This window comes from Spea bombifrons, chromosome 5 (genome assembly GCF_027358695.1).
Source record: "Spea bombifrons isolate aSpeBom1 chromosome 5, aSpeBom1.2.pri, whole genome shotgun sequence".
NCBI classification, from domain to species: Eukaryota; Metazoa; Chordata; class Amphibia; order Anura; family Pelobatidae; genus Spea; species Spea bombifrons.
In genome coordinates this window covers 89550079-89564262 of record NC_071091.1, presented here as the reverse complement: position 1 = coordinate 89564262, position 14184 = coordinate 89550079, and the positions used below count along the sequence as shown (strand labels likewise).

At 40.0% G+C, this 14184-nt stretch overlaps 1 protein-coding gene across 4 annotated transcripts in view; it reads left to right on the top strand.

Moving 5' to 3' along the window:
- STAU2 (staufen double-stranded RNA binding protein 2) overlaps positions 1-14184 on the top strand; it is an 87848-nt gene that overhangs the window by 53552 nt on the left and 20112 nt on the right. For 2 of the 4 annotated variants that reach the window (XM_053468213.1, XM_053468212.1), the window contains exon 13: positions 3000-3113. The exons of the other annotated variants lie outside the window; for them this stretch is intronic. In XM_053468213.1, the coding sequence (XP_053324188.1) occupies positions 3000-3113 (114 nt within the window). The remainder of the gene's footprint in view (positions 1-2999; positions 3114-14184) is intronic. 4 annotated transcript variants of the gene reach the window in all.

Genomic DNA, 14184 nt, shown 5'->3' with positions numbered 1-14184 from the left:
GCCGCTCTTACCACGCATGAGAATGTGTCCCGAGGCCGCACTGGAGGCGAGTATACCCTGTGCATAGAGAAATCGGCTGACCGTGTCTCCTGCGGGTGAAAATAGCTGGGTGTTGGATAAAGGTGGAAATCATATGGGGGGTTCTGCAGAATCCCCCCATGTATTTGCAAGAAGCACACCACAAAAATTCAAAGGGGCCATGCAGTTATATGAATTAAAGTATTACGTACAGGATAAATGGAGTACATTTATTTTTGGTCATATTTTTTAATGGAAGATTTTAGTCAAAAAGTACTGTCTATCTCAAAAGCCCATCCTAATACTTGTTGGTCCAATAAAACTGCTGTATTTGTTCGATTATAAGACAACCTCAATTACAAGAAAAACCCCCAAACTTTGGATCTTAATAAAAGGAAGGGCCTGAATATATAACAAACCTATTAGATAAAAAATCAAAATGACTGCTTTTGCTTTCTTTGCACTCGCTCTCACTCTCACTCACACTGTCATTCACTCGCTCACACTCCCTGTCATTGTCTTTCTACCTTCCCCACGACTGCTGTCCCCTGTTCCGCAACTCTGCTTCTTCCTTTTCCTCTTCTTGTTCTTTCTTCATCCGCTTCTCCCCAGTATTAGTTCTGTTATCCAATTACTTTTACAGAAGTACTCCAAGAAGCCGGAATATTGTAGACAGATTTGCGGATAAAAAGAAGCGTTTCTGCAACTCTCTGCAAATCAGTCTGCAATGTTCTGGCCTCTTGGGGTGCTTCGGCCCATATGCCGAAGTACCCGAATAACAAAGCATAACATACATGTATCTGTATGTCAATTGCTGTATTGTACTTGTCGTTGTCTGTAACATTTTTATCTTTGTACAGCTCTGCGGAATCTCTCGGCACTTTATAAATAAAGTATAATAATAATAATCCCTCTAATGCATTTGCACACCACAAAAATGTAAAGGGACAATGCAGTTACGCAGCTATCATATGCGGGGACGGACTGAGACCATCCAGGGCCCCGGGCAACAAAATGCCCCTCCCTTAGCCACACCCTGCTCCTGCAGCCCCTCCCCCAGATCCTTTGCAGTCCTTCCGACCCCACCGGGCCCCTCGCAGTTCTCCAACCCTCTCGGGCCCTTGGTCCATTCCCGAGTGCCTGATGAGTCAGTCCACCCCCGATCATGTGAATTAAATTGCATATTATAGCTGAAATGTCCCTTTAATCGGACTTTTAACTTATGTCATTTTCATTTTACCCTATAAATACAGAGCATAATATAAAATGTAAAGATTATCTTGGGAGAACGTACATACTGGACAACAGAGATTCCAGGACACTGTTTGCCTTTTATATTCCAGAGACACCCAAAGAGCTTTAAACTCAATTATAATGCAAACCCCCGGATTAGGAATATATATTTTCTGGTGTGCCACACGTTGTACCACTTTATATGTACCAAGCAGTGTAAGGTTCTACGGGTGTCTAAAGCCGATGGGCATACCTGGGAACTCTCAGGATTTGTCTCGGGTTGAAGGGCAGACCCTCAGCGTCACACGGACTGGAACTGACTCCTTCCCATTCTACGCTGCCGTGATTATACCGAAGACTCCCAATTGCTGCTTTTGCTAGTATGTTGTGCGAGTCACTATGTAGAATTTGCGCAATGGCCTATTAAAGGGTTAACATTACACGAGTCTCAGCGTCGGCTTATTTAGAAAGTTGCCAGGTGGAGGTGGATATCCCTAAAACTAACAATCCTCAATGTCAGAGTTGCGTGCCTAACGTCAGTTAAGCTTTCAGTCCATAAGCAGCTCTCCGTTCCTTTGATCGTCCGCGATGATAACAATCTGATCCATTACGAGCTGTTCCATTAAACACGAGAGAGCAGCAAAGCGAAATCAGCGCGATCTCCTGAGCCTTCGGCGTATTAATCACGGCCCGTATATAAATACAGCCTCTCTGGTAGGTATGATTGATTTCCCTTTTGATAATTACACAAAGAAGAATCTGCGTGGGATAGGAAAATCTTTAAAGTTTGGCGCACTTTGTACTGCCGCAGGAACGCGGATTTTCACAAAGGAATGTGTGCTTTGAGTTTTGTTTGGAAGGTCGATACCAACAACGGTGTGGTTAAAAGTATCAGACTAAAGAGAAGAGGGGCCGAGGGGAATTTGAGGGTGCGCTGCGAGACATGGCCTGACTTCTCCACCTTGCTTTTATCTGCTTGCGTCCAAGCGTCTTCTCGCATCTACAGCTGCACATCTATATTCATGATTTTCTTGCCTCTCGACAGAAAGAGATAAAAGAGAGGTGATTAGGAAAGGGTCGGGTCTTAAGGGACATCACTGCTGTAAGGAGATATCTTCATTCTTCATTCCACAGCTGCGCATGTTCTTTTACGAAATGTTATGTGCGTTCTTCCTTCTCAAAAGTTTACCTGTTTTCATCAGCCAGAAGTTTACATAATTGATCCATAAATGTATATGGATGATGTAGTCAAACTACAAATATTTTGGAGATATATGAAACAGAAACAATGTAAAATGTATAGTATCTTAATGCAAATATGTCAGAAGCGGGGGCTTTTACATAATGCGCTTACATATTGATGAAAATGTAGAGCCTCCTCAATGGCAATAATGGTGATCTTATTGACCTCCAGAAAATGTGAGAATAAGATGAATCAATATAAATATAATAAACTAATTTATTCCCCCATAAAAGTAGTAGCTTGCATGTAAAATGTGCAACATCAATCATTCATAGCATAAGATCCAGCTAAAAACAAACTAAATGAAAATATAGAAAACAAGTCCTTGAAACTAGATCAGGCCAGCAGTACCATACAACGCGTTTCGCCCTCTGATGGATTCCTATTCAAGTTAAAGGGGAATGGGTTTTATTTCGCTGACTCTTTCCATCTCCTTAATTCTACGGCACAATGTGTTGAAATTGTCCGTCAAGTCTTTTTCTTTTTTGCTGGCTTTTTTCTACAGGTAAATTACAGCGATCGACAAAACGGCAATGATTTCATGACCTGCTTGACTTTGTCGCCAATACAGATGACTTTCCATGGCATTGGCAGCTCTGTGGAAGCCAGCCACGACCAGGTACCCATCACTAGAATTTTTTTTCTCTTTTTAACCTTTTAAGTTTAGTGCATTTTTAGCAATAGCACAAACCTGTCGTAAGCGGATTGTATTTGGGCCACATCAGTCATTGTTCATGAACTGAACATCACATTGATTGCACGTGACATTATTTTTGTTTCTGGAGTACTGCTAAACTATGCATGTTTTCAAACATACTTCAAACAAACACGAATTCTGTGCTTAAACCATTAACCAGTCCGTCCGTTTACACTGGACTTTATAAGTACCCGTCTTATGTGACCTGGAGTTACCATAAAGGGGTGCCAGGTAAGTGCCCTTGTTGGCTAGTGGGCCAGTACATGCCACAGACATTCATTCTAAATGTCCAGGCCCATTGTCTGTCATATCCTGGCCAATTTTAGTCTACAGGACAGTGTAACGTTCTTTGTTTTACACTTTTGAAACATTATAATGCAATATTTGAATAGTAGACAATGGGAAGAGTGAGTCGTTTTCTGTAATGTTTAATTACTCCGAACCACACATGGGTGAAAACCCAGACATGACTGCTAATGAAAGTGTAGCGCGTTGAACGGTTTTCTTCTATCTTGGACTAATGGGCACGCCAAGCTTGGATTGGTATAAAGTCACAACTCCACGTGGTATAAGTGCCCAGATCCCTACTGGAAGACACAGCATTAGGGAGCCCAGGCATTCTGATTCATTTGGGTGGCTTCAGGCTCATTTGTGAGGCTTAAGTGGCTTAAGTCTCATTTCTGTGTTAGCGGTAGTGACGCCAGCTGTTCCTTAATTATCATATTCCGGTGATTTTAACCCAAAATGGTGCAAATTATGTTAAAACGCAAAATATCTGTAGCAACAGGAGGCTTACCATTACCCATTATCCATAACGTTTGTAAAACTGGGGAGTTCGGACAGGGGATCTAGCCTGACTGCCGTCCCCTCTACTGGATTCAGTGATACTAGTTATATTTATAATGCTACCCACTAACTAGACGTTATTTCATCTCAAATGTAATTCAATGAAAATGTGCCCTGTGTCAGAGCAGCTCCCGAATAATGCTCTGTCCTCTTACCATTGCGGCCTGAATTTCTTTGGCCGGGGGGGGGGGGTGTAGTGTGCAGAAATATAAATTAAAAGGACATCTGTGTAAAGTTTTCCTGCAACTTTAGTTCTAAAATTAAGCATGCCTGTTATACATGGGCGTTTATTATACCAGATGTTTGACGGTAGTTAACAAATGCCAGTCTGCCATTTGAGCCGCTTCATTCCGCCTTTATGTGTTCTGTTGCTTTTTACTCTGTTGTTACCGTTCTAGTTTATTTATATAGCGCAGCACTCCTTACCATACATACTGTATAATAAATGGGTTTGTCAATACTAGAAAAGTGAGATATTGGATCTCAAAATTGGATCTGTAAAAGTATCATTCTTACGCTACACCCTTTTGAGGGTTTTATTACTTTCAAAGCACATCATTTGAAAAAAGTAATAACCGTTAAAATTCAGGATGGGATTACATTTTGGGTAGTCCTGCAATGTACTTTGTAATGTTAGCCAAGTCATTATTTTTTGCTTGCTGTATTAAACTTTGCCGGACTACTTCATTTTCTCCAAGCATGTTATTACGTATATTCCACAGGCTTATTTTATCATCGTTGATGCTGTTCATGATTATGATGAACCAAAACAATATTTTGCAGCTTCCAAGACTTTAATTTGTTGTTGATATTCTTGTTTGGTCACAAAAGTTCATGTTGGTTTACGTGTCTTAAAAATCTAAATGAAATCAATATTGATGTGATCACCCTTTCAAAACAGATTATTCTAGAAGTCGTGGATTTTGTAGGCATATAGTATGATTAAACAATTATACCAAACAGGTGCTAGTCATCATCAGTGTAATATGTAGGTTTAAAATAAAGTCATACCATGGCAAGACTGAACACAGCAACAATACACTGCTTCAGCAAAGACTCTCCAATGCAGAAATTTCAGGGCAGACAAGGGTTTCCAGGTGTTCTTCCCAAGCTCTTTTATAGAAACACAAAGAACTGGACAATGTTAAGGACCGTAGACGCAGTGGTCGTCCAAGGATACGAAGTGCAGCAGATGAAATACCCATCTTGCTTGCTTCCTTTACAGAAGATGTCCAGAAGTGCCATCAGCATTGGCAGAAAACGGTGTGACCCTGGTGCACCCATCTATCAGAAGAAGTCTGATCAGAAGTGGCCTTCATGGAAGACTTGAGGCCAAAAGCCATATGTAGAAACAAGGACAAAGCGATTCAACTATTCAAGAAAACACAGGAACTGGGCTAGAGGAAAATGGCAGCAGAGGCTCTGGACCGATGAGTCAAACTCTGAAATATTTGGCTGTAGAAGAAGGCAGTTTTTTCACCAAAGGGCTGGAGAGCAGTACAAGTGTGAAGTGTTTGCAGGCAGCAGAAAATAATGGTGGAGATTCCTGACAAGTCAGGGGCTGCAAGGAGTTGGGGATTGGACCAGAATTAATGGTCTCCTCAATGCTGAGCGTACAAGCAGATACTTAACCGTCATTATTATTATTATTTATTTTATATAGCGCCATCAAATTCTGTAGCGCTGTGCAAAGGGTAGGCAGGACATAACATGTATTATATAACATAACAATTTGACTTACAAAAACAGATGAGGCGGGTCATGGAGGCATCTGGCCCCAAGTTTATTCTGCAGCATGACAATACAGTTAAAGCATACAGTTAAAGTCATTAAGGACTATCATCAGTGTAAAGAGGAACAAAGAGTCCTGTAAGTGATGGTGTGGCCGACGCAGAGCCCTGATCTCAACATCAAGTCTGTCTGGGATAACATGAAAAGAGAGAAGTAACTGAGGCTGCCGAAATCCACAGAAGAACTTTGGTTGGTTCTCCAAGATGTTTGGAACAACCTACCTGCCGAGTTTCTTAAAAGAAAAAAAAAAACTGTGCAACCAAAATATTGGTCACACCAAATATTCATTTATTTTCTGTTCGTTCACTTTACATTTAGTTAAATTATTTTCACACTTAAAACTTTTTCACAGTATTGTGTGTGTGTGTGTGTGTGTGTGTGTATGTATGTGTGTGTGCCCCCCTTCTTCTATTTGCATTTGAGTGCTTTATCTTATTGTTTCTACCTAAGGGAAGTAAAATACACTTATGATATGGGCTTGTCTCAAATCGTTCCTGCTCTGAATTCAAATGAAGTTAAAGAATTCTAGAAGGAGACATGAAACAAAAACATGATATGTCAATTTTGTATTAATGACCCACTGTTGGATGGCTTCTCTTGTTTGCTACTTTATACACATACGGATGACCCAGACTCTTCGGGTGAAGCACCACTTCTCTGACTCTCCCAGTTTCCCCCTTCTTAGTACAGAGGAGTCGTGTTTATCCATGCACATTCCCCACCCATTTCCCTTCATACTCCCTGATCGCTTAAGGTTGCCTGGGGCAAGCAGTGTCCCCTCACAGAGTCACTCTCCTAGGAGTGGGAGAGCTCTAAGTTGCATGGACTGAATGGCTCTTATCTGCCATCAAATCCTGTGTTTCTATGTTGACCTGGGAACATAAAATTTGATGACAGATAAGAACTTTAATCAGCCCTTGCTCTCATCTTAAATCAGGGGTGTCCAAGTTTTTTCTGCAGTGGGCCGCTTCATCAGAATTGTATACGTGGGAGGGCCGCACTCATTTTTCACTGTGAGAAAATATGGCCTTTAATAAGATATGCAGATTAAAATAAACAACCTTTTCCTCTCACTGATTTCTGGGCCTAGAAAATTTTGTGACTAAAAATTCAGGATTCTGGATAAGTAAAAATGAAATAGTTCTATTTATCCTAGGGATACACCGAAATGAAAATTCTGGACCAAAACTGAACATTCAGGGTTCACTTAGCCGAAAACGACCTCCCAGCTTTAAAAAAAATAAAAAATCCCACACTTTTAATAAAAGTAAGTTACAAACCAAAATTGTACAAAAATGTAATAACAATGTTAATAACAATGTTAATAAATATATATATATATATATATATATATATATATATATATATATATATATATATATATTATGATTGTTAACAGCAATCTCAGGCATACCCAAATTGCATGTACTGGTTGGCTGGGCATGATAGGAGTGTGATTGCTGTCAACAATCTTATGTAAATTAATATTATTGTATTTTTTTTTTTTTTTTACAATTTTGGTGTGTTAACCACACTTTTTATTAAAAGTAAGTAACACACCACAATTGGACAAAAAAAAATCAACAATATGACTTGGCATGATAGGACTGTGATTGCCGTTAGCAATCACACTCCTATCATGCCAAGTCAGCCAGTGCATGCTCGTACAGGGTGGCTGTAAGTGATGTGCAGACCCCATACTGCTGGCAGCATCAATACACAAGGGGGGCAGCTAGCCAGGTTTTTAGCATGTACTGGCTGACTTGGCATGATAGGAGTGTGATTGCTAACAGCAATCACAGTCCCATCATGCCTAGGTTCCAGCACTTACACAACAATGCTATCACACACACTCTAATTCATTAATTCACAGATTCATTCCCTCAATCACGCATACTCATTCAAACACCCACCCCCTTACCTGCACTGCAGCTCTCTCGAAGCCACTCACAGACTTCAGCAGGGGGCGCGGCCTCTCTCTGCCTTCTCTTGTACTGCACAGAGGAAGCAGGACTGGAGCAGAGTCATGTGATGTCACGTACATTCACGTGACTCTGCTGGGTTCCGCTTCCTCTGTGCAGTACAAAAGACCCTCCCACAGGTAAGGAGCAGGGCTCTTGTGATCCCGGTTGCCCTGGCTGCCAATCATTTGGCCGTTTGGACACCCCTGTCTTAAATTAAGGATATTTTTATGCCTATCGTATGCATGCTTACATACTTTTACTGTATTTGCCTCTCCACTACTGCTGGGAGGCTTTTCATTTACCTTCCTTCATGTTCCATGTAAGCTCCAGACCCTCTAGTTTTACATTATCACCTCCTATCCGTGTTTATTTTTCTTAAATGTGTTTCTATTGTACCTTATTTCTCAATTCTTTCCTCCAAGCTATACATATGAGGTTTCTTAGTCTTTCATGATTTTTATCCAGCAAGCCATTCACCTTTTTAGTAGCCTTCCTCTTAACTCTCTCTAATATGTCAGTATATTCTTCTGGATCTGTACACAATACTCTATTGTAGGTGAGGTCTGACCAGAGATCTGTAAAGTGGCAGAACCACCTCATGCTTTCTGCTACTAATGCCACTAGCTATACAACCCAGCACCTATGCTTACTTTTTCGGATACTTTGTAGCATTGCCTGCTTACCTAATAGTTCGTCTTTTCTGTTGTCACGGCAGAACGATGTCCCTGATATTATATTTTCTTCTTGGAAATTTCTATGTCCCAAGTGCATTATTTCACATTTATAAACATTAAACTGCAGCTGTCAGGCTCTTGACCATTCTTCTGACGTAAGTCATTTGCTAAATTTGAGCACTGTGCATATTAAGGCACATAGCAGAGCTGACCACAAAACGTTTTGAGTTAATTGTGTATGTAATCTCGGAGGATAGCTCCATACAAGGACTGATCTGTTTTTCCAATATTACTGGAGTAGTAATGTTTGGTCAATATAAAGATAAAATGCATGGACCATAAAAAAATAACTGTACATAGTGCTGGGTACATTTTTTAAGTAGGTTTTAAGCTACGTAATTTTATTTGAGCGAGTTACCATTGTAATTTTATCCTCCTTCATGCTGTCTTGCGATGTTCTTGTTTATTGTTGAATGAAGGCAAAGCTGTCGAAATGGCTTTGATAGGTTTGTTTTGGTTCCATGGATAATACTGGGGCTTTTTTTAGCGCTCTGCCTCATTAAGTTAGATTGTGCTCTTTTGTTTGTGTCTTCAGAAGCGTTAAATGAGTTGTTTACATTTCGCATTCTACACACAAAAATGTCTTTGGTACGGCTTATACAGATTGGAAAGGTTGGATCTTACTTTGGGAATTTAATCCATTTTAGTCAACATGGAAACACAGTTATGGGACTATTATTGGCAAACACTTTGGTATCCAATATACAGGATTTGGCAGTCTGTGGCACTTCTCATGGTCCATCACCATCAGCCAGACCTAATTTCAGTTGAGAGGCTCATATACAACTCATTGTACATGTATGGTACAAGTTACTCAAACAATATGTGGGGGCCCCCGTGTAAAGTAAAATATCAGGAGACTGTTTGATTGCAACAGATTGAAGAGATCTCTGAGCTGCCAAAAGCTAATGCAATTTTACATCTTTGGCCCAAGGAAAGGTATGAACTTCAGCTATAGACTCCAAACAATATTGTATTATTGCTGCTCTGTGTCAACACGCATGCAACAAAGATAGGGCTATTGATATTTATTGCGGGTTATACTGTATAGCCCCCCCCAATGCATGCGTTTTCAAATTTAAAGCAAATAGCGAGAAAGATAAGTATAGAATTAAGGTCTCTCTAAGCACCCCAGGTTCTCCCTTTTTTATCATCGTGTATCAGCGTATCTTCTGTCCAATAGAGTTTATTGCTTCGAGCAACAATACATTTTTACAGAAGTCGTTTGCGGGCAATTCCTGTCTTGGGAGGCTAAGGTTCTAAATGCGCTCGATCAGCGTACCCATAATTATTGGGATCAATTAAGACATTTGTCTGTTTTGAGCCATTCGACTGGTTATTGAAGATGGATGGTATTGTTTTTTTTAAGCCTAATTTCAAAGAGTTCTGAGAAATGACTGGTGAAATCCGATACGAGGTGCTTTGTGTACCTCTGCTCCTTGAAATATCAATTAGGTGGTAAACCTGTCTTTATTGATGTCGCAGATAAACCAGTACAGAGCCCCGTTATTAGATGCAGGGAGACAGGCGCAGCAGAATCTCTTTAATGTCAGCCAGCAATGCGGAAGAGTTTTTGACGTGGGATTAGAAATCTGATCAAGTCGAACCAAATTTACGTTGCAGAAAGACTTGAAGCCTTGTGGCATTTGGAAGTCATTACGTTTATAGGTTTTAATATAAACATACAACATATTTCTGAAGTTTTACAAGGTCATATTTCTAGTTTAGCCGTGTAAATATTAATCTTAATTACTGGAGAAATAAGGCATGGGCACCTGTGGTAATAGCTACAGGATCTGAATACTGTTTTTTTTTTCTTCATTTTTTAAAATCTATTATGCATATGGTATGTTTGTGCAAGTACCACTAAAGTAGCCCCCGAAAAATGTTCCTGGTTAGGGAAAGAAAAACTAAACAACTAATGTAAAGGAATATCATCAAGGTGTCCATTTAAAAATCAATGTCTATAAACTGTCCAGGTAGTGCAGCGTTATAGTGTTAAAGGCATTTTTAATGTACTTTATCTGCTGTAGCTCCTCATTTTAGGCTATCAAGTGAGATTTGGGGGGTCAGTAACCCTAAAACCCACCCTGCTTTATTTCGGAACTGTTTTTAATCCTGTGTTTCGTAAAGCTTCATTAGTCACCTAGCTCCGCTAGAGGCATTGTATTCATTTGACAAACTCCGATGAGAAGAAAAGACTCCTGATGTGTTCAGCAGACCGATTAGCGCATTACACATAACGAGCGTATTGAAATCAGTTCTGACATACTGGAAACTCCATTAGGAGCTGTTTACTTAATGGTGTTGGCCATTGTTGGCCTTCCTCTGAAGTGGTGGTACCATAGTATGTAACTATCTCCATCATTTTTTCTATAGATAGGGTCTTTTTTATATATATTGCCCATTTATTTTAGATTAGTGAACTGCGATTCGACTGCTTTCTTTGAAATCTAAAAATTGCGCCCAACACCAGCGTTACTTACGTGGTGTGGCATCCTTATGATGGAAACCCATTACACATTATATAATAGGATCCACTTGGGATCAGCTCCCGGTAAATTAGCTGATGTGCTTTTATCAGCATGATGAGCCCGGTTTTTATATTTTATAAAACATAAAATACCCCTAGTGTTGCATTATGGTTAAATAATTAACCATTGTAATCCCATGTGGATTTGAATAGAATTTTGGCAGCTAGTCCCGGGTTTGTAACGTTAAAGTCAAATTAATCACTGTTGTGATTCTGTAAAGGCATTCACTGATGTAAAAATTTGAATATGCTCCATTCATTAAACCAGGGGTTGCAGTTAAGTTGTAGAGAATGCAAACATGTCATCTCGTGGACTTCACAATGCGTTATGAAGGTCCAACCACCTGCAGGAAAGGCTGCGCTGGCCCCGCAGAATGCATAGTCAATATGGGGAGACTTTACTGATTAAGCTACGCATTATATAGCGCCATTTCCAGTCAAAGGTTGATTCATTGTAAAGCTTCTGGAAATTTAAAAGGTTTCACCCCCCCACCATAGTGAATACCACTCATCTTTACAATAATTAGGTTTTGTTTTATTTTTTTTAATTTGGGGCTTACGATGCACAATTATAATTGATGATAAATGCATATGATTTGTAGAACATATTGGTCATACCGGTTTTCTGGATTTGTGCTTCAAGGTCACTATGTCTTATGCAAGGTCAACCTAGTTATGAGGGAGTTGTGATGTTCATCATTCTGTAATGTGTTATAGACTTGTGCAAATGGACCAAAAAGCTATCCTTATTCGAGGGTTACCTGGTACGTTTACAAACTATTTCCAGAAGACACAGGGACTCTAGGAATCAGTACTTGGTGAAATGTTCAATTTGTGCTACAACCATGGAGCTTTGGTCTCCGCAGCTCCGCTGAACTCGCTGAAAAAACTTGAGGACATCATGATGTCATTTGAAAGATCCAGCTGCCTGTGTATAAAAGCAGCTGTTACATGCATGTTTGCCCGTGTAACTTCCTCCGTACTACACAGCTTAACCTATTTATTGCCTATTCATCTCTGTAGATATTTGTTAAAATATTACCGAACTCTCCTGCAAGTCTCATATAATGCCCAAGGAATACAACTGTGTACAACTGAGGCACATTTAAATGTGGCAAGAATAAAATTGCAAGTAGGTATAAAGATTTAAAAAAATGTTTGAATATTTAAAAAAGCATTGCTGTGTTTCTTGTAAAACAAAAAGTGTATTTTCCGGGCTGCTCACCTCCACACTCTTCACTCTCACAATTCTGAACACACCCCAGGGGACGGGTGCTTGGGGTCCACGGCGCCTCTCCAAAGAAGCACGATGAAGTATACAGACATCTGGATTCTTTGGCGCTTTATTCAATAAAATAATACTTGACTTTACCTACATTTGGAGTGCGGGACCTGCATGCTTCTTTGCCATGTTTCTTGTACCCATAATCCAGATAAATGTAAAGTTCCAGTTTTGTACAAAAATAAACCAGTGATTTGATAAAAATCTTTGCACACCTGATAATTACGAGTAGATGTCTGTGTCAGCTTCATATGGGCCCACCGGGGCAACAAGAAGCCTTGGTAGAAGAGGCAAGCAGCAGCCTACCTGTAGTACCGCTACATACTACACGTGCCCTTCAAGCACTTTTCTTCTAATCCTGTAATTGCTATATCAGCTTTTTACAGATGACTAATTTATCTGGAATAATAGCATGATCATACTCTCATTTTCTTATTCCCATGTTTGTTTTTTCTTTAATGAAAAGTCAAAGACGTTTCCACCTTGTTTTCCCAACTTCAAGGAACTCAAAATGTTTTGTGGGTATGAATGTGTCACAGAGCTCCATAGCAATAAACCCCTCAATAGTATACACCCAAACTACAACAGTACATCTTTATGACTAGGTTTGTGTAAATAATAGTTTTGATCTCGCTGTTTCCTGCTTAGCCATCACTGCCCTAATGGCATCTCCATCACAAAGAAATTCTAGGTTCTTCTAGCACCGCTGCTGGCTGTATTCATCTTTGGGAACCTAACTTGGTGAACAGGATTGACCCTTGGTTTGCTTAACATGCTGTGTATATATGCATGGATTTTGTTAGTACCTTTTGACAGCATGTTCTACAGCATTATTACAGAATGGAGAGTATAACCTTATGGATGAGCTCACGTGTGTTGATGTCACTGACCACAGCAGCTTACAATCGACAGATGCTTAATCATCCTAGTAAATGAATGTTTATTTAGATATAATTGCATCTAAGCATGTATTGTATAATTGGAGGTAGTCTGCAGTACAGTGTGAAGCCCTAATCAAGCCCTCCTGTCTGAAGTTTGTAATGGACAAATCGGCATGGCAGCCCACACCTGTTGGGTACGTACACGCTGTTTATAATCAGCAACCAGTCTCCCGCACAGAGAAACCTTCCAAGCTCTGTTTGATGTTTTCTCAACATTTGAAGACGTTAATTGAGCAGGGCATCCCACTGGCTTTGTCAGTGTTTCTTAATCAGCAGCTGTTATAATCCGTTGGGTCCAGCACGACATGTTTGGGAAGGGAAGCGTGTTTGAGACTGTGACGGTGGCGGAGTAAATATAGCCCTGTCCGTGACAAACTGGTGGCAGAGTAAATATGGCACCGATCTCCTGCTGCATTGGGAATTGACTCCAGTTAACTCAGTGACTCCTGTGATTGCCTGAGATGTCATCTCCTCACTAAAGAGGTCAATCCATTTCACCTTCTCTGTAATGAAGGTGATACGCGCGGCCCTATTTTATTTATCAGTCATTGGTATTAGGTTGTAGCCGAAACTCTAGCCTACTAGCTGCTGTATTGTAAGTGCAACAATCTTATATCTATCTCTTGTGGTAAGCACTGCTGTGAGGTCGTGCGTTGCATTTTTAAATGTTTTTAAGTTATATATATCGAGTATTTTAGTCCAGTCAGTGTGTGATTAATATTGTAAAAAATCTGCCACATTAAATGTGTTATTATTATTATTATTATTATTATTACATTAATATATAATATATATTTTAGATCAAACCTACAAAAAAAACAATTACCTTTAGGAGAAGCTGCAGTTCTCTGCCTCCTCCATAGTCCCACATTTGGCACCATTGACCATTTGGCTGCTTGAAG